Source organism: Vicugna pacos, chromosome 3 (genome assembly GCF_048564905.1).
Source record: "Vicugna pacos chromosome 3, VicPac4, whole genome shotgun sequence".
NCBI classification, from domain to species: Eukaryota; Metazoa; Chordata; class Mammalia; order Artiodactyla; family Camelidae; genus Vicugna; species Vicugna pacos.
Window position 1 is genome coordinate 4,612,819 of NC_132989.1, and position 19,606 is coordinate 4,632,424.

Here is a 19,606-nt window from a genome sequence, read left to right on the forward strand (position 1 = left end):
GAAAACAGCTGAATTAATACAGACATAATTTCTAAAAAAAAAAAAAAAACCCTGATAAGAAAAAAGAAAAGGGGCTGTTTATTAATCTTATGAATGCCTTAGGAAATCACTCCCAGCTAGGAGCAGAGTCCAGCCACTCCTACAACCCTAGGCAAGCAGCCAGGTGGCTGGGCGAAGACGCGGCAGGCGGTAGGATCCCACAGCACCTCTCTGATAGCTGCCTCACGCAGGGTGCTGGGACCCATCTCCAGACTTCACGTAGAGTAAGGCATACACATAACCCGCCTGTCCACACAGCAGCTCGTCGGGAAGGCCAGGGGCGCTGCGGTACTGGGGTCCCCTCCTCGGAGGATGCTCCGGCCGGCGGGCGGCCTTCAGAATGGGTAGAGTACAAGCGCCAGCACCCCGCCTCCTGGCACAGCACCCACCCTCCCCAACCCTGGGCAAAGACCCTTCCTCAACTGTCAAGGTCGGCCGGGATTCCCAAGGAGACAAAGTGCATGTGCTCCCCCCCCACCCCGCCATCCACAGAGAACACGCTACAGTGGTGGACACAATTCCGAACTGCTGGGGGCTGGGCACCCGGGTGCCCTCAGGCCCCAGAGAGTCAGGGCAGTGAGGTGGCCCTTACCTCACCCAAGTCAGCGATGGTCTCATTCAGGGGGCGCAGACACTGCACCCCCATGTTGCTGTCATCCAGCTGGATGTAGAAGTCGTTGAACTTGGGGATAGAGGTGAGCGTGACCTCCACCTGCGAACAGGACTGGCAGTAGAGGACCTGGGGGTCAGAGGTCAAGTCAGCCACCAAGCCCGAAGCAGTAACCAGAGCAGCATTCAGGGCTGGTACTGGGGACAGGCCCCACCCGGAGCCCCTACCAGGGCGGCCAGGATGGGTTGGGATCCCGCGCCACACAAGGAGGGGGCTCGGAGCATCCAGGCCTCCGCTAGGGCATCCAGCTCACAGCTGAGGGCACAGGCCCCTGTTGGGTGGGGGAGGCACCCAGGAGGTATGCACTGCTCTGGGAAAACGAACCGCTCTGGACACCCCCAGGCCCAGCAGGATGAGAGATGAGTCCTGGAGCTACTTCAGGCCAGAGCTGGTCCAGCTGAGCCTTGGTGTTTGTGCCTATAGGACCTTAAAACCCAGCCTGAGCCTCTTTATTTTTGAGTCAGCTTTTCTAAGCCCTGCGCTGTGCTGCTGGGCTGGTTTTGGAGCTTCACCTCCAGGTCATGGCCCCAGATCTCACTGAGCACAGAGGAGGGAATGAACCACCAGCCCTGCAGCCAGACGGGCAGGGCCAGGCCAGCCACACAAACTCAGCCGAGAGGGGGTGCCACTCAGGACAAGCCGGCCTTGAAACAGTGCTTTCCCCCTTGTGGTTTCCTGAAGCCTGATCTCCTGCCTTGTGGGGCTGGTGACTGTTACGCTGTCTTCCAGGATCAAAGGGGAGGACACAGTAGTTCTGGGCACCTGTCAAGCCCACGTCCCAGAAGCCTCTGATGGCCCAGCCTCTGCCCTGCCTTTGGGGATGGGCAGAGGGGGCCTCCCATCCTTGGTGCAGCTGAAGGCTTGGAAATGGCCACCCTCTGCGATGTTAGGCAGCGGGGAGGGTCCCTCTGGGTCGGATCTCCAGCTGCAGCCCTGCAGCCCCCACGAGACCAGCTCGGCTTGGAGGAGCACCCTGCTGGGTCTCAGGGCCCGGGAAGCAGCTGCCATGCGGGCTGTACGCTCACCGTGCTCTGGGGACTGGACATGAGGAAGTGCTGGGTGACATAGGCCGGCGGGAGGTTGAAGAGGACCCTCTTGTTGTCCAGTTTCACCCTCTCCATGTCGTCCCACTCCTCTCTGCCTGGAGAGGACAGGATCCTCCATTAGCCATTCACCTGCCCATCCAGCTTCCTTCACTCACTGGACAACACGCCACCTGACAAGATTCTCTCCTGGACCAGACTCTGAACTCTCGTCCAACTGGGCCCTGACTTTGGGGCATCCGTCTTCCTTTCCACATTGTCCAGTTTGAGCAAGAACCCTGCTGAGCCAATTTAACCAGACACCCATCCCTGACATCTGATGGGGTTCCTCATCTCCCACCCTCCCCAGGTGATGTCCGATCACCTTGGCCCATCCTCAGCTTGAATCCTGTTAGGTCAGCTTAGAACCCCTCACCCCTGCTGTCTCTCTTAGTAACTGTGCAACCACTGCCCCAGCTCTGCCCTTGGCTGTAAACACCCACTTGCCATTGCTTATTTAGGGCTGAGCCTCGTCTCCCCCCACTGCAAGGCCCCACTGCAGTGGTCCTTACACCTAATACAACGGTCCTGAGTAACGCCTGCCTCACCATCTTTAACAAGAGTTCTGAATCATTACACCTGTAACACGTTTCTTTCTAATTATCCACACTAACTGCCAAATGTACCCACGGTCTACACCAGGCTCATCTCCATGCCCCCACCAGGCAGAGTGAATAGATCAATGGTAGGGCCCAGAGAATCCACAAAATTCTGGATAAATCACCACCCTGATCAGTTGGAACTTTCAAAAGACAACGAGGGTCCAGCCCCCATTTCCAGGGTCTACTGCAGCCACGTTCTGGGGACCAGATGCTGGAAGCAGCCCTTTCTGGGGCACGTGCCCACTCCCAGGGCACACAGGGCCCCCAGCATCTCTGATGCACCTCCAGAGCACAGCCAGGCTCACTGGGAATGCCGGAAGCCAAGCAGTGGCCCCTCCGTTAGCTCCCGTGTCCTCTGGACTCTCTCCCCCTCCAGCAGGACTCCATCTCTCGGGGCACCAAGACAAGCAGAAAGCTGCAGGGGCCTGGAAGGGCAGGAGTGAAGACCTGGGGCCAAAGGAGCTCAGCCAGGCACCGACTCCTGGAGCGGAGGATGAAAGCCGGCAGGTCTAACCAGGCGGATGAGGCAGAGCAGACGGCAGGTGTGGCCTGAGTCCCGGCCGGCTGGCCTCCTGGCTACAGGGCCTGGCAGAGGCTAACGCGACCAACAGTCACGGCCCCACCCACTGGCCGCCGTGTCAGCTCAACAGGCACTGCTGATGAAGCACGGAAGGCAGCCTGGAGCCGGACGCAGCCCTCAGGAATGGGGCCACTGGGCTGGCTGTCAGTGGCCCTCCCTGGCTTCCACATCTAGCACTTGGCTGGAGCCATGAACCGAGTTCAGTATGGAGGACATTCCTAAGTGTGCACCAGCCTTACAGGGACAGCAAGCTCTTGGTTGCAGTGTGATGCCATGTTGATGGCCTGTGACCCTGCCATCAAAACCCACACGAGGCAGCCAGCACAGCCTGGTCTATGTCCCACCTTGTGGCTGTGTACCTGCTCCAGTTTCCGCATCATAAAATGGTGAAAGATGCCCACTAATAGAGGCGCCATTCCTATGTATCAAGGGGTGAGGAGGCTGCGTGAAACCTCCTAAGATGTGAGGAGTGTCACCTATTTTTGATGTCATTATTGTCATAACAGCAGTTGAGCTGGTCGGCTTCATGCTGCTGGAGTTCGTCTCATGATTCTACCAGTTAAGAGCAAGCACCTGAGATCCCCAAAGGTGGACGTGAGGGGGCCTCAGGCCGCAGCTGCCGGGGTGAGAGGGCCTGACTGGGAGCCCCAGGCTCCTCCAGTGCGTTTTTGGGGAAAACAACACAGGTGGGCCAGGGAGTCATCGGTCACCAAGGAGGCTCATACAGGATGACTTTCACCCTGCTCCTTAGAGCGCACAGACAGGCAGCAGGGGAGGGCAAGAGGAGGAACCCAGGAGCCACAGGACCCGGCTCCGATGATCGTGGGCTCTGCAGACAGGAGGACACAGCCAGGCACGGGGTCTGAGGTCAGTATCCGTGGACACAGCCGTGTGGGAAGCAAAGCCTCAGAAGGGACCCGGGGCCTCTCCTAAGACGTGTAATTATTTTCCTGTAACACATGTGCCCTGGTAAGACACACAAGATGGTTTTACTGAAGGATGAGATAAAGAGAAAGAAAACATTTTTAAAGTAACAGTTTTATTAGTGGCACAAATTTTTTTCTCCAAAATATTAATAGTAGTGATATTTTAATGACTTCAATGTAATTGAATATGATTCAACTTAAAAAAAAACCTTGGCGGATCACGTTGCAATAAAAAGCTTTGGTTCTAAATTCAGTTTATTTCTTTATTAAAATGTTTATTATTTTTTACATTTTTTTCAGTTTATTTCAATTTATTTACAATTTATGTAGATGTATGGACTATCAGACTAGCTCTCTCCCTAAATCATCATCTATTTTTTATTCCTTCCAAGGAGTCAAAGGCTTTTGTTGCAATGTGACTGATAAAAAGCCTATCTTCTTACAAACTAAGCAGAGATTGTATTGTTATATTTTTAACAACTAAGCTGAAAATCCACTGAAATTCTCTTTTGTAAGATTTTCCAAACAGCCAGGAAGTCGGTAAGGAGTTGTTGGGGGCGACATACATTCTACCTGCGGACAAAGTCACACGACAGAGACGCAGCCAACCTACACTTTCAAAATACTCTCTCTACAGCAGGGTCTCCTTCAAAGGGCATCTCCCTTCTCACCTGTCACAAATCTGACCTCTGACTCTAAACGACAGATTATGCGAGCTTCCGTGTCTGACATTATTCACCAAGTGCATCTTATCAACAGCTTTGTGGCATCTTAGAGGGGCTCCCAGGCTGGTAAACAGAACAGAGCAGAACAGAAAACAGCACAACCCGACAACTGTCTGCTACACTGATGTAGGTGACTGCTGAGCCGCTGAGCCCCACAAAGTGCTGCCAAGTTTTCAGTCCAACCAACCAAGCCAGCAGCCCTCGGGTCAGCACCTGGACTCCAGGACAGCTCACTGAAATGAACACCTCAGTCAGGGTGGCAGCAGCCTCGCTCTGCCTGGACAGTCATGTGCCTGCCTCCGTCCTAGAAGTGACATCTGGCCAGAGTCACAGCATCCTGGCCAGATCATTCTTCAAGTATTAGGAAAGCACGTTTCTTGATTTTCAGGCACACTATGAAGACACCTTCTGATGCTGTTGCAGTGTTCTCCAGAGCAAGAGACCAGCAGGACAGGCCGAGATGCACAGGGAAAGGCTGATAGGTGGTGGCTGGCCCACGTGGTGATGGAGGCTGAGACGTCCCCCCACCTGCCGTCTGCAAGCTGGAGGCCAAGGAGACCTGGTGGTGTAGCTCAGTCCAGCCTGGAGGCCTGAGAACCAGCAGTGCTGAGGGTAGAGACCGACATCCCAGATCTTGCCGTCAGGAAGGGGGGGCCCAGAATTCTCCCTTCTTCCACCTTTCTGTCCTATTCAGGTCTCCCTCAGTGGATTGGAGGAGGCTCACCCACATTAGGACTCTGCTCTACTGAGTCCACATTCAAATGCAAAAAATGAAAATCTCTTCTGCAAATACCCTCCCAGACACACCAGGATAACATTTAGCCAAATAACCGGGCACCTCAGGATCCAGTCAGGTCGACACATAAATCAACCATCATGAATGTCTTCTTCCAAAACCCCACTGTGCTGTCTCCTGTGCCTTCTGGGGTGCACACACCCTCTTCGAGGGCACCCAGGCTCTGACAACCATCTCCTCCTGGGGAAGTACAGAGAGGGAAAGGACCTTTCCACAGCACACAGAGCAGCAGGGACAGAGGGTCGTCAGCCCCCAAGTGAAAAGAATTTGGTCTCTGACTCTGGGGCCAAATCAGTCCTCATTGTCTCCCTTTCATCATTTATTCTCACTTGAGGACAAGGCACCATGAGACAGACGTGTACACGGACACAGACGTGCATCAGCTGGACAGGTGATCAGGGATGGTGCTGGTCTCCACAGAGAGCGGCTGCCCAGCAGAGGGGACACACGTGGAGATTCGGGGTGGGCCAGGCTGTTCAGGCTGCACAGGGCACAGGTGTCCAGGGGCAACCTCAGCCCACTGTCAAGAAGGTGAAATATGGGGAGGTGGGGTCAGAGGAACACAGATGAAGATGACAGCAGATTTGTCATTAAAAGCAATGCCAGACAAAGGACAGTGGAACAGCACCTTTAACGTACTGAAAAGAAAAAATACCACCAGTGCAGACTCTCAGCCCAGCAGAAGCATCTTTCAGCCATGAAGGCAAAATGGAGACTTTTTCAGACACACAAGAACCGAAAGAACTCATCACCAACAGATTTGTGGGACATTTTAAAGCAGGTCCTTCAGGCAGAAGGAGGATGACACCAGAGAGAAGCTTGGATCCACTCAGAGAAATAAAAAGCACCAGAAATCATAAGTATGTGGGTAAACCCAAAATACTCTTTCTTATTATAATGTAGCTTTAAAATAGAATTTAATGTTTATAATGAAAATAGTATTATATTGGGAGTTATAACATATGTACAAATAAAATCTATGATGACGTGAACGGCAAACATACAAGATGGGAGAAGACAAAGTATATACTGTTTGCTAAGGTTCTTACACTATATATGAGGTTGTACAATACCAGCTGAACACAGACAATGAATGATAAGGACCCATTAAAATAATAGTCACAGCTAATAAGAAAAGAGAGAAAGAAATTTAAGTGGAATAACAAAAATATTTAATTAACTGAAAATAGGCAGAAAAGGAGGAAAAAGAAATGAACAGATGGACAGATGAGACAAACAGAAAACAGCACCATGGTAAATTAAAATCCAGCCACATCAATAATCACGTTAATTGTAAATGGTTTGAACAGCTCAACTGAGAGGAAGAGATTTGGAAACTGGATTAAAAGGCAAGATCCAATTGTATGTTGCTTACAAGAAATCCTTTAAATAAAAGGATGCAAATAACGTTAAGAGTAAAATGATGGACAGTGATATAACAAGAGAATTAGATTCCCTGTATTACTATCAGACAAAGGAGACAGCAGACTCAGATGTCTTACCTGGGGAAAAGAGAATCTTTTTTAAGTAAGAGGAACAAAAGTTTCAATGTATCAAGAGGACATAACCTAAACGCATATGCACCCAGTAACAGATAAAACAAACACAAAGCAAAGCCTGACAGAACTGCAAGAAGTCCCATCCACAGCTGCAGTTGGAGACTCCAACACCATTCTCTCAGAAATTGATAAAATGAAGAGAGCAAGTCAGCAAGGGCAGAGAAGACCTGAAGGCAGCGATCAGCCAGCCTGATGTAACTGGCATTTATAAAACTCCATCCAGCAGCGATAGAACCTCTCCCTGGCTAACTCCTCCCAAATCTCCACGACTCCATCAGGCATTATCTCTACAGGCTGATCTCACCGACCTCAGGGCTGGGCCAGGCCGTGGGCACTATCACTGTTCTGGAATCATCTGGGGCTGACACAGTTACTCCTTTACCAGCCTCTGGGCACTTGGGGCAGGGTTACATCCCACCACATGGTGTCCCGCCCAGGGCCCAGTGTGGCCCAGATGCTCCATAAGCATCTGCTGGATGGAGCCGGGGTCGGTGGGGGGGGGGGGGACAACACCCGGCACGTGGGTGCAGAGAGAGCTGCCACAGGCTGTGCGCGCACTTCCCGGCAGGGTGACGCATCTGGTTTCCCTTGAGAGGGGGACATTCACTGACGTTCTGGTCTGTGGGCATTTCCCTGGCACCGTGCTGTGGCACACAGCTGTGATTCAAGCCGGAAGCATCGTCCCCAGGGAGGGATGTCTGTGGAGATGCACTCACCCCAGCACCCCAGGGGAGACCCCAGGCCTGGGAACAGACAACAGGATGAACACCACACACGGCACTTCGGATGTGAAAGCAGGGTCGTGGGCTGTGTAGCGTGCACTTCCTGCAACCCTGAGGACTACTTCACTGGCACGTGTGTGCAGAAAGGAGGCTTGGGAAGGGGAGTGACTGGAGGAAGACACGCGGCAGGCCTCAGCTCGGCCCAACCACCGGGAACTCCACGTCCATGCCGGCCCTCCCTCCGAGTGCCGAGAATGGCAGCTGCACAACTAGGAATTCCCTTCGGAACAAGTGTTCATCGGTAGAGAAAGAAACTGCCCTGCTACAATCAATTGTAATGGCCATCATTATTATGCACTGAGTTCAAAGAAAAAAATCACTGGAGCAAACAGCATTTCGAGAGTTACAGATGAAGAGGTTGAGGAAGTCATTAGGAGGGAAGAGCCCATGTTCACTTAGGTCTGCAGGACCAGCCAGCTCTCAGTAAATAACCCACTGAGTCTCTGGTCTGGAAATTCTGCGGTAGTCTGAGGCACGCTGATGCTTGCCTGCCGTGCTTAAATATCCGGGGAGGAAAATGGGCCCAGTTTTGAAATGTTCTCGTTTCGCAGTGTTTACAGGAAAGGGAGGAGTTTCTTGTTATACATCCTTGGAAAAATAGGTCAGTGTGTTCAGCGTCGGCAGCCCTTCCCGTGACAAGGGGGTCTCTCTGGCCCTGCACTCCCAGGAAAGCTCACTTCACGGTGAAGCTGGGTGTCCAATGGGTACCGCTGGCAAAAGGTCCCAGGGCAGGGTCAGCCACTGCACTTAGTCAGACTTAAAGGGACACCGATGCCAAGAGCAGCCCTTGTCAGCCCAGATGAGAGAAAAATGCCTGCTCTTGGGGGAAGTGGTGTCCCAGGCTGGGGGAGCCAAGAGCCGGGGCCTTAGTCCCACTCTCTGAGCATGAGATACAAAGCAGGCACCTAGTCAACAAGTCAGAAAGCCCATCTCACACCATCGAGACGGGTCCAGCTCTTCCCGGTTCATCCTGAGTGTGTTCTTCTCTAGCTGAGTAGCTACTCGTAACGGGAAGATCTTAAACCAGAAGGCCCGGGGTAGATGCAACCCAGGGACCAGCTGGCCTGGTCACCCCGGACAGCCAGCCAGAGCCAGACAAAACCAAGTTCGAGGCACAGTCCACCAGAGAGACTGTCCTCCCTTACCTGGCATGGCTTTGGCAAACTGCAGTGGCCAAACTCCCCTTCCAGGAACTGACCGGTGTGTGCTGGCCTCTTCCACTGGGATCGGCTGTGATCCAGGGCCCACCCGGAGGACGCTGCCTACGGGTTCCCTTGCCGCCTGCTTCTGGTGAGGCTCAGCCAGTGAGCAGCACCAGCAGGAGCTGGGAGGGGGAGAGAAGGGCGTGGCCGGGTCCCTCCCAGCCTGGTCACTGCAGGCTGCCGTGTCCCTCAGCCGAAGGTCGTGAATCCTGCCTGGTGGCCCACTGTGTCCCCAGTTGTGGACTGCCCCCCTGCCCCCGAGATCTGGGATGAGAACCCTCCACGTGGTGCCCCATGTCATACACAGCCTGAGATCAGCCTACATTCCCTGCACCTTTCAGATGCTCATCAGCTCCCTTGACCTCACCCGTCTGGAGCATGCCCTCTGCCCTCTGTCCTCTGCCCAGCCTGAGTGATACGTGCCTGAGGCCACTGTCACCTCCACCGCAGCCCCCTCACCCAGAGGCCAACCATGCCCAGGCTCCACAGGACAGTTCTAAGGCGCCCTCCTGGTGGCTCCCGTGACGGTGGAAGCCCTGCCCCCTGCCCTCTGCCCCATCATGCTCCACTGCTAGGCCGCCTTCCACAGACAGGGATGGGATCCTGCCATCCTGGCCCCAGGCTGGCAGCCAACCCTGCCCAGAGAAGGAAGGCTCTGACTCCTCAGTGGTCTCCCTGCTGCCCCTACCACCTGGGTCTCTGCCAAGCTCCCCATCCTGCCATACACCATGTCCTCTTTCCTCAACAGCAGCCCCTCACCCACCCTCGGTCACGTCTCAGCCTCCAACAGGCCCAGGGAAGCACAGGCTCTCCCCAGGACCCTGGCTGAGCACCGTGTGGACATGCTCACAGGGCTGTGGTCTGGCTCTGGCACTGATGAAGGCAGCGGCCCGGGCACCTTGAGGTGGTGAGGCAGGATCAGGTGTTCTCGCCTGCACGCTCTCCCCAGAGGCCCTGCCTGCGCCCCACACGGCTCAGACACCCCCTGGGCCTCCCTGCCTGCGGAGAGGGAGCCAAGGCGCTCAGATCTCAGCAGAATCCAGGTATGAAGGGAGGACAGTGCCGGGCCATAGGCCCCTCAGAATCAGGGGTCTCTCTGCCAAGGCCTGGCTTGGGGCTCCCACTGGCCACGCACGGGGAGTCAGTCTGTGCAGAATGGGTACTAACTTAACTCCAGGCTAAAGAATAAAACAGGCAAGACCTCAGGGACAGGAAGCAGATTAGTGGTGACTAAGGGCTGGGGGGAAGCTAGAAACGGGGAATGACTACTCGTGGGCATGAAGTTTTTGGGAGGATGTGAAAAATATACTAAAATTGACCGTGGTGATGGCTGCACAACCCCATGCATGTACTGAAAACCACTGAATTACACACTTTACGTGAGTGGGCGGATTTTCTGGGATCCACTGTGAATTACGTTTCAGTAAAGCTGCTACACAGAAAGGGTAAGTGAGCTGTTTTCTCCACCTACCGAGTCTGCACGTGCAGAGACAGATGCACACACACACACACACGTGAACACAAACACACATTTTCTTTCTGCTGTTTACCCAGAGTAAGGAAGTAATTCCTGATGAACCTCGATAGGAAACCTGCCCTGATGTGCAGACAGAAATCCACTTAGCACAGGGAACAGTGTTCAGTATCTTGTAATAATCTTTAATGGGAAAGAATATATGAATATATATATATATATGCATGGCTGGGACTTGATGTCATGTATGAAAAATTAATACATTGTAACTAACTATATACTCCAATTTTTTTAATTAAAAAAAAAGAAATCTGCTTAGCCAGCGCCTGTCTTTTACAGGTTTACTAAAATAGAGGGTAAACTGTCGTGTTCATTGATGTGGCCACTGCCTTCCGTCCCCACCACAGGTGGCACACTTCTCTGCCCCACCTTGCCCTCTCCCACGGCAAGAACATCCCAGCAGTGGCTGTTCTGAGGTCCCAGTGGGACCAAGGGACTGTCAGACATCAATAATGTAGTGTCTGCAGGGTGGTCAGCTGTGCTAAGCACCTACTTGGGTGCCAGGCCCACGGCCAAGCACGTTGGGAAGGGAATTACAATTATTCCTCACTGTAGGGGCTAATGGTATGTGTCAACTCACTGGGCCACGGGGTGCCCAGAGGGCTGGCGGACGTCACTGTGTGCCCACACAGGTGCGTAAGGAGAGGTTACACTGCGGGAAGAGGCTGCCCTCTCCAATGTGGGTGGGCGTCACACAATCCCCTGGGGCCTGAATAGAAGGAAAAGGCAGAGGAAGGTGAATTCGCTCTCTGCCTGAGCTGGGATGTCCAGCTTCCCCTGCCCTCGGACAGCAGCGCTCTGGTCCTTGGACCTCTGGACTCAAACTGCGTCCCATCATCCCTGTCCTCTCACTGCGGACAGCAGGCGGTGGGACCTCCCTGCCTCCGTAATCTCAGGGGCCGATCTCTGTAATAAACTCGCTCTTCTCTCTGTATCTGACTGGCAGCTTCTCTGCAGAACCTGACCCACACACCTACATGGAATTAGGGTCATCGCCCCAGCTGAATACGGACCAGAGAGGAGAGTCACACAGACCCTAAGCGGAGCTGTGCGATTCGGGATGAGGACCACCTAACCTCAGGCCCACAACCAGCCCGCCCCTCTGCGTATTCTGCCCCGGGAACATGGATGTCACATTGACCAGCTTCATGCATCTTCCTGAAGCAAGGATGCGGGCAGGCAGCAGCGGAAGAGCCTGGGCCCCCAGCAGCTGGGTCTGAGCCTGTCCCACTGCTGGAAGAGTGTGGGGTGACAGTGGGGTGCACCTAGCCAGCTGTGTACCCAGTCACCGGCTCCTCCCTGTGCCCTCTAGGCTGTACGTGGTCCCTGGTATGAGGACGCTATCACCCACCTCAAACCCGCTGGGATCCCCCCCAAGACAACCATTTTGGCTCTGGCCCTGGGCACATCACGTCCTTGTCTGTTTCCCATCTGTAACCCCATGTCCCAGGCAGGGCTGCCGTGAAGACTAAATGGAATGAAATGCCTCAGACACCGAGCTGCTTCTTCATGTGTCAAAACAAGGAGACTCTCTGGCAGCCCCCATTGTGCTGCGTGCCCTCCTTGCCATTTTTAGACAAGGAGACCAAGTGGAGGCAATCTGTCCTGAGTCAAAAAGTTTGCAAGTTGCACAGATGGAGTTCGAACCCTAGACCAGAGAACCAGAAGGCCTCAGTTCCGAGCTGGGGACGCAGAATGGGCAACAAGGGGACATGGAGCAGGTGGCCAGTGGACATGGAGTGGGTAACAAGGGGACACCCAGACACACCACAGCATGTGTGCCCTGGGTGAGGCCCGGAAGTGGCCCTAGGTAGGCCCTGCACGCCTGTGTGCTGGCTACAGGGCGTGAGCAGGGGCCCTCCTCTGGCGGTCATCACCCGCCTACCAGGGCCCAGGGCCAGGACAGCGCACAGGGCTGCCCCTCTCCATCTCCCTCAGGACTCTTGTGTCAGAATTTCCCAGCATGCACTTTAAAAATATCAGTTCCTGGCCCAACGGCTGACCTCCTGAATCTGGGCTGAGCCATGCTAGATTTGGCATCTTCAAGAGTTTCCCAAGACCCTGAAGGGACCTGCCGTCACGTCCAGCCCAGGGAGGATGAGCCCCTCTGTGCCGTCACCCCTCTGCCAGAGCGCCTTTGGGGACAGAAGCTCGCTGCTGGTGAAAGAGCTAAACTCTGACCGCCAGACGCGGCCCATCAGCTGTGCCCCTTCCTTCTTTCCTGTGGTCCTTCTCCCTGTACCTGGCACCGGCCTCCTTCACCCCGACGGTGCCGCTCACACGGCTGTGGCGTCTAGCCAGGAGCCCCCACCCGACACCTCTCCCGAGGGACCCCCTTGCCGACCCCCAGTGAAGCAGCGGGGCTCCTCTTACCTGCGAGGCCGAGACGTACTCCAGCCGCAGCCTGACGTCCAGCTGCCGGGCGTGCAGGGCCAGTGCGCATGAGGACAGCAGGATGGCCGTGATCGGCTGGAAGCTGCCCCCAGAGCCACTGCCGCCCCTTGCAGAATAGGAGGAGGAAAATCCATGTCAGTGCCAAGAACACAGGACCCATCCACAGAGGGCCCCTCAGGTGTGACAACCCCAGAGGCGCCTGCAACTGACCTGGGCTGAGAACCACTTCTCTTGGGGAAGCTCAAGGACCTCTGCTGAGCCTCCCTCTCCCTCCCTAAAGAGGGAAAACCCAGAGGTTTTCCAACTTTGCAGTAACTGTCCATTCATCGGCCATGTCTAGTTTATCTCACCAGCCGGCAAACCCCCTCCCTGCCTTCCCCACCCCCTGCAGGCGGCTTTTGGGGGCACCCTTCCTCCCTGAGGCCAGCCCTGCTGGGGCAGCAGGTGTAATAGAAAAGAACACATCTGACTGCATATAAGATCTGTTCTTTTTCCTTTAACCCTGTGCTGTTTTCCAGGCTGTCTTACCTGCTCTGCCCCTTTTGTGAAACAATGTTGACTTCAGCCTGAAATTGACAGGAGAGCCTGTTCTCAAGGCTGTCGGCCTTAAGGATATGAACTCTTTTGCTTTCCTTTACACACAACAAGTTGCAGAATAGAAAGTAACATTTGTTTTCTTAGAGGTTTTACAGGGGCTCCATGAGCTGACCCACAACTGCAAAAACAAAGTATTTCTGCACCAAGAAGTTTGCACCAACCACCTACAACCCCTCTCCTTTTTAGTGTAAAAGGAGCCTGAATTCTCACTCGGAGAAGGTGGCTCTCCAGGACATTAGCCTGCCATCTTCTCGGTCAGCTGGCTTTCTAAATAAAGTCACCGTTCTTTACCCGACACTGCGTGTCCCGATTTCCTGGCCTGTCGTGCGTCTAGGGGAATTGAGTGTGGACTTGTAAACACAGGGAAGGAAGGCCAAGTCAGGACTCTCACCCTCCTGAAGGATCCCCTCTGCCTTTGCTCAGAATACCACCAAGGGGTTGCTGGGACAGTGGACAGAAAAATGAGGCTGCAACATGAGCATGAGCACTGGGCCTGGGTGGGAAGGATGAGGGGGTGTTGCACACCTGGCCTCCTTCCGAGTCACATCACACCCGTGTCCACAAGACCCAGGGAGGCCTGGAGCCCCACACAGCAGAGCACATCCAAACCTGCAGATGCCTACTGACCGGTCCAGTGTGCACCCCTCTGGCGCCCTCCTCTCCGCTCCTCCTCCCTCTACCCCACTGGCTCAGCCCTGGTCCCAGCACATCCCCACCCAAGGCCAGCACTGCTGCAGTAACACCCTCAGCAGGCTGCCCAGCCTCACGTCCTCACGACTGCATGCCTGGATGGTGCAGCTCTGCCCCTTTCCAGCCCTCACCACCGACGCTCCAGCCGCCTGCTCGCCCGCCTTCCACCCCCCGCCCTGCAGAGCGCCTCCTCTGGTCACGGCATCCTGGCTTCCAGGACCGACAGGGATCCCACCCCTTTGCTTCACCAGCTTCTCCTCTTGTTCTAAGAATGTTTAGTTGTGCCTATGTTGTCCCAGGCCCTGCTCCTAGTACGTGATGAGTATCAGCTCCAATTCCCATCCCTTTCACAGACAGAGACACGAAGGCCCTGAAGCTGGCAGCCCCTAGTGACGACAGCCAGCTGGGTGGGCGAAGGTCCCAGGTGGTCCCAGAGCTGCCACACCGGCCTCGATGCCCTGGCTGTGGCCACTTCCACGTCACAGAGAAAAGCCCTCTGTTGACTCCCAGGCTTTCTCGGGGATACACGGCTGCAATGGACCCCAACCCAGCCACATGCCCAGCCGTGCCGTCACCCCTCCCTTCCTCGGTATGTGCTGGGCCTCTGCTGGGCAGCTCTGTCCCACCTGCCAGTCCCCATCCTCCCCAGCCAGATCCTGCCATCCATGCCTGGCCCCACAGTCACCTCCTGTCGCCTGGCCCCAGTCTTCTGCACAAGGCCCGGTGAACTCAAAGCCCAGCTATCACGTCCAGGGCCTGGGGAGGGCAGCGTGTGAGCACATGGGTCGGCCCCTGAACACACGCCGCCTGCCGTCAGGACCGTGCGCTCCGCCCCAGCTGCTTCCTGCCCGGCAGCCGGGAGCGGGACCCGCTGCAGTGCTGGGTCAAAACCCCACACTGAGAAAAACGCTCGGGCCGAGGGAGGGCGAGGAGGGGAGAGTGGGCATTCAGAAAGAAAGGGGCTGGCGGAGCCCGGGCCCCCTCCACCGGGAGAACCGTTTGTCCACCGGGCACACGGGTTCCCAGCACTGGGGACAAGGGTGACAGGACTTAGGAACCAGCGTCTATTGGCCATGGTTTCATCTGGCAGTAGGCGAGTAGAGCCATCTTACCTGAAGTGGGAAACTGCAGCTGACCGAGCCAGAAGCCACCCCGTCTGTGAAATCAAAGAGCTGTCCTGTGGCTGTTTATTCAAACAGCATTTTTTCCTCAACTTCAATCAAGAGGGTACCTATGAATAACAAAGAATTTAAATAAATAAACCTAGATTCAATCTTCCCAAGAAGTACTTGCTTTCAACAACTTCACAAAGATAACACTGAGTCTGTCAGAAGTGACGAACGGGGGTCTAGTGGGGAAATGGGACGTTTGAAAAAGAAGGTTCAGGACATGTGGACGGTGTGCAGGACAAGGACAGAGCCCTCTCCCAGGCCTGGGCAGCATGGGGCCACGAGCTCAACCCTGGCTCCTAAGCCACGGAAGAGTCCTGGAGAGTGTGGAGGCCGCCGTCTACGACATGAACACCCAACAGGGCACAGGACCCTCCTTTTGGGGAGAACGGCATCACCCCTTCTGCTCATTTATTCAGTCACCATCCACATCCACCCGTCGGGGCGCGCTCCCAGAACTCCAAACAGCACCCCACACAGGATGGGGCCTTAGGAGCTTGTGCCCCATGGATGACTCTTTTCACCTGCCAGGAAGGTGAGGACAAACTGCCTCCACCTGTCCTGCCAAGAGGGCAGGCAAAGGCCACGCACCTACCTGTCCAGGTGATAGGCAGATGCAAGGCACATACACACATGCACCTGGACCAGGTGATGAGCAGGTACAGGACACACACACACACACACGTACCTGGACCAGCTGACGTGCAGGTACAGACACAGGACACCAGGAAGCAGATGTAGAACTCCAGGAGGAGCAGGATGGTCACACCCCTAGGACAGATGACACACAGTCCCTGCAGGCTGGGCCAGGTGAGGTGTGCCCAGAGGATGCCAGGGGCCCCGCCCTTCCTCCCCTGCCCCACCCGGGTCCCAGCCCCAGGGAAGCAGCAGGGGTGTCTGGGGAGCTGCCCGTGCTGGTCCTCTTCTAGGAGAGGAGCCCCTCCTGTGTCCGCCCTCACTTCCCCGCCACCCCAGGGTCCCTCTAGCCCTGGGAGTGCCTGAGAGACACTCTCCTCATGCAGGAAGGCCGAGGGCTGCACAGACCTGGCTGCTGCGCACTGCCCTCTTCCTGGGCCTCATCTGGAGGGGGCTTTTCTAGAAAAAGTTGGATCCCCAGGTAGGGCCATCCAGGTGGCCAGTGTGTGCAGTGTCTGGGGGTGGGGGTGGCTTCCATGTGTTTTGAATTGACTCCACTCGGAAGGTTCATTAAGAAAGTGGTACAATCATTTCTCGGCCTTTTGGCTGAGATCAAGTGTGAAGAAAGTGGTATATCTGGAGGAAATGTGGAGTTTTTCTGGGGTTTTTTTTATAAAGAACAAAAAATGTCAAACTCAATTTTGGGTTATAATGGTTAAATGTTATTAAAGTTATTGTATTTGTGTCCCTTTCCAGAGCTGACTTTTTCTTATTTTAACGTTTCTGAACATTTGTCAGCAAGCACCTGGAAACCAGGGTGCCCGTTTGGTCTGTTCCCTCTCGCAGCGGCTGTCATGACGCCCGTGGTGCGTGTTCTGAGGATGGAGGGGTCGCAGAACTGAGTATATTTAAAATCAACAGCTCAGAAGGAGCAGCCCCGCCCCGGCCAGCAGGCTCGCATGGCCAGCTCCTCCGGGAAACGGGGAACTGGTGTGCGGCTCAAGCTGCCCCCTGAGGCGGGGGCACCACGGGACTGTGACTGCGGGAGTCCAACCTGAACCTGAAAAGCGAAGGACGCTTGGCGACCTCTGACGGACGGACCCAGAATAACACTTACTGCGAGGTTATTAGCAGATGGGCAAGGCCAAACAAGGCAGCCAGAATCAGGGCCAGAGCGAAGGCGCTGGTGAAATGCTCGCCCTGAAGCTGGTGGTACAAGACACAAACCCCGTCAGGGGCCCTGGCTTCCCAGACACACCAGGCTCTTCCCCAGGGCGCGGGGATGCCCAGAACCACTGCAGTGCTGAGAATGGCGGCACCCACGCTCACAGGATGTCCCAGGGCCTCAGACTCCCACCACCTCTGACCCCTCCCAACCCCGGCACCCACCTCTCTCACTCAGCCTGCTTGTACTTCAGGGTGGAGACATGCAGGTCGGCCATCTCGAGCTCCATCTGGCGGGCTTCCAGAAGGTGCCGTTGTACCTGCTGACGCATGTCCCAGGGGTGAGGTAGACAACATTTGTAGAGAAAAATGAGCAGTTTCTGAGCTTTTCTGAAGTTGTTCTCAACACCTTCCGCTGCTGATCATGGGAAGAAAAGAAGGAATGCTGTCAAACTCTCCACTTATCAAAGAAAAGAACTCTTATGGTCCCTCCTTCTGGATCCTCGCCCACTGCAGAGTCTGGGGGGCCTGCTGTGGGGATCTGAGATGCAACTGTGGCTCTACCACCTGCTGGCGGTGAGACCCCAGGTGAGTTACCTCAGCGTCAGTACTGGGGCCCTCATGTCTGTAAGTGGGGTCACAGCACCTGAGTGCTGGCACCGTGTGGAGGGTTTCTGGGCCCCACATGTGAGCAGTGGACGGTGTCCAGCACACAGCAATGAACCTGGTTCTTTGACAATATTCATAAAATCAATAAATCTCTAGCAAGCGTGACAAAGAAAAGGAGAGAAAGACACTAACAAGTTCAGGAAAGAAATGTGATTTTACCACCAATCCTGCAGACATGAAGAGGATGATAGACACCACGAACAACAGCACACATGGAAATCTGACAGCTCAGATCAGTGACCTACCCCTTGAAACACACAAACTACCGCAACTCACCCAACAGGACAGATCATTAGAATAGCCCTATTATTGCTAATGAAATTTAATTCATAATTTTTAAATTCATGAAAAAGTAATCTCCAGGCTGAGATGATTTCAGCAGAGAATTCTACCAAACATTTAAACAAAAATTAACCAGTGAAGCTAGAACACTCCCTTACACCATACACGAAATAAACTCAAAATGGATCAAAGACTTAAACATAAGACAAGATACAATAAACCTCCTAGAAGGAAATCTAGGCAAAGCATTATCTCACATACATCTCAAAAATCTCCTAGGCCAGTCTACCCAAGCAATAGAAATAATAGCAAGAATAAACAAATGGGACCTAATGAAACTTAAAAGCTTCTGCACAGCAAAGGAAACCATAAGCAAAACAAAATGACAACCTACGGGATGGGAGGACATTTTTGCAAAAGATGAAACCGACCAAAGCTTGATCTCCAGAATATATAAGCAGCTCATATGACTTAAGAAAACAAAACAACCCAATCCAAAAATGCGCAGAAGACCTAAAGAGGCAATTCTACAGTGAAGACTACAAATGGCCAATAGGCACATGTGAAAATGCTCACTGACACTAATTATCAGAGAAATGGAAATCAAAACTACAAAACACCAGTCAGAATGGCCGTCACTTCAAAGTTCACGAATGATCAATGCTGGAGAGGGTGTGGAGAAAAGGGAACTCTCTTACACTGCTGGTGGGAATGTACTTTGGTGAAGCCATTATGGAAAACAGTATGGAATTTCCTCAAAAAACTAACAACAGACTTACCTTATGATCCAGCAATCCCACTTCTGGGTATATATTCAGAGGAAACCCCAATACAAAAAGGTACCTGCACCCCACTATTCATAGCACCACTATATATAATAGCCAAAAGCAACCAACGTGGAAGCAACCTAAATGAAGAAACAGGTGGCTGGATGAAGCTGATGTAGTATATTTATACAATGGAATACTACTCTGCCATTTAAAAGGTTAAAAGAATGCTATTTGCAGCAATAAGGATGGACCTAGAGATCGTCATTCTTAGTGAAGTGAGCCAGAAAGAGAAAAATACCAAATGATATGACTCATATGTGCAATCAAAAAAAAGATGACACTATGAACTCATCTACAAAACAAACAGGTTCGCAGACTTGGTTAACAATCTTATGGTTACCAGGGAAAGAGAGTGGGAAGGGATAAATGTGGGAGTTTAAGACTTACAAATGTTAGCCACTAAATAGACAATAATTTTTTTTAAGTTTCTTCTGTATAGCACAGAAATCTATGTTCAAAATCTGTTACTAACCTATACTGGAAAAGTTGCTACAGCCACCAACTGAGGAAGCAAGAGAAGAAAAAAGGAGAGTGAGTTACCCTGGGCTAGAGCCGGGTCCTCCTAAAGTCCTTTCCTGCTGCTAACGCTGCCCTCTGACCACACTGCACCCTCCTCCCAGTAGCAGGCTGACATGAACACATGCTTCCTGTGAACCTGGGGCAGCAGAGGCCGCCCCC

At 53.7% G+C, this 19,606-nt stretch overlaps 1 protein-coding gene across 1 annotated transcript; it reads right to left on the minus strand.

Moving 5' to 3' along the window:
- Positions 1-55: 55 nt before the first annotated feature.
- Positions 56-12,976, minus strand: LOC140690875 (adenylate cyclase type 1-like). Its single transcript, XM_072953022.1, has 5 exons — positions 12,871-12,976; positions 8,907-9,085; positions 1,735-1,850; positions 632-778; positions 56-372 (listed from the first exon to the last, which is right to left on the minus strand). The coding sequence occupies exons 2-5, from the start codon at positions 8,911-8,913 to the stop codon at positions 223-225; spliced, it is 420 nt and encodes a 139-aa protein (XP_072809123.1). The 5' UTR covers positions 8,914-9,085; positions 12,871-12,976; the 3' UTR covers positions 56-222.
- Between the last annotated feature and the right edge of the window lie 6,630 nt (positions 12,977-19,606).

Excerpts from the sequence above, each read along its gene's own strand:
- LOC140690875 (XM_072953022.1), bottom strand. Across the intron at positions 779-1,734 it reads TGTCCAGTCCCCAGAGCACG|GTCCTCTACTGCCAGTCCTG; the intron begins GTGAGCGTACAG and ends TCTGACCCCCAG. Across the intron at positions 373-631 it reads CCATCGCTGACTTGGGTGAG|GCCGCCCGCCGGCCGGAGCA; the intron begins GTAAGGGCCACC and ends CCCATTCTGAAG.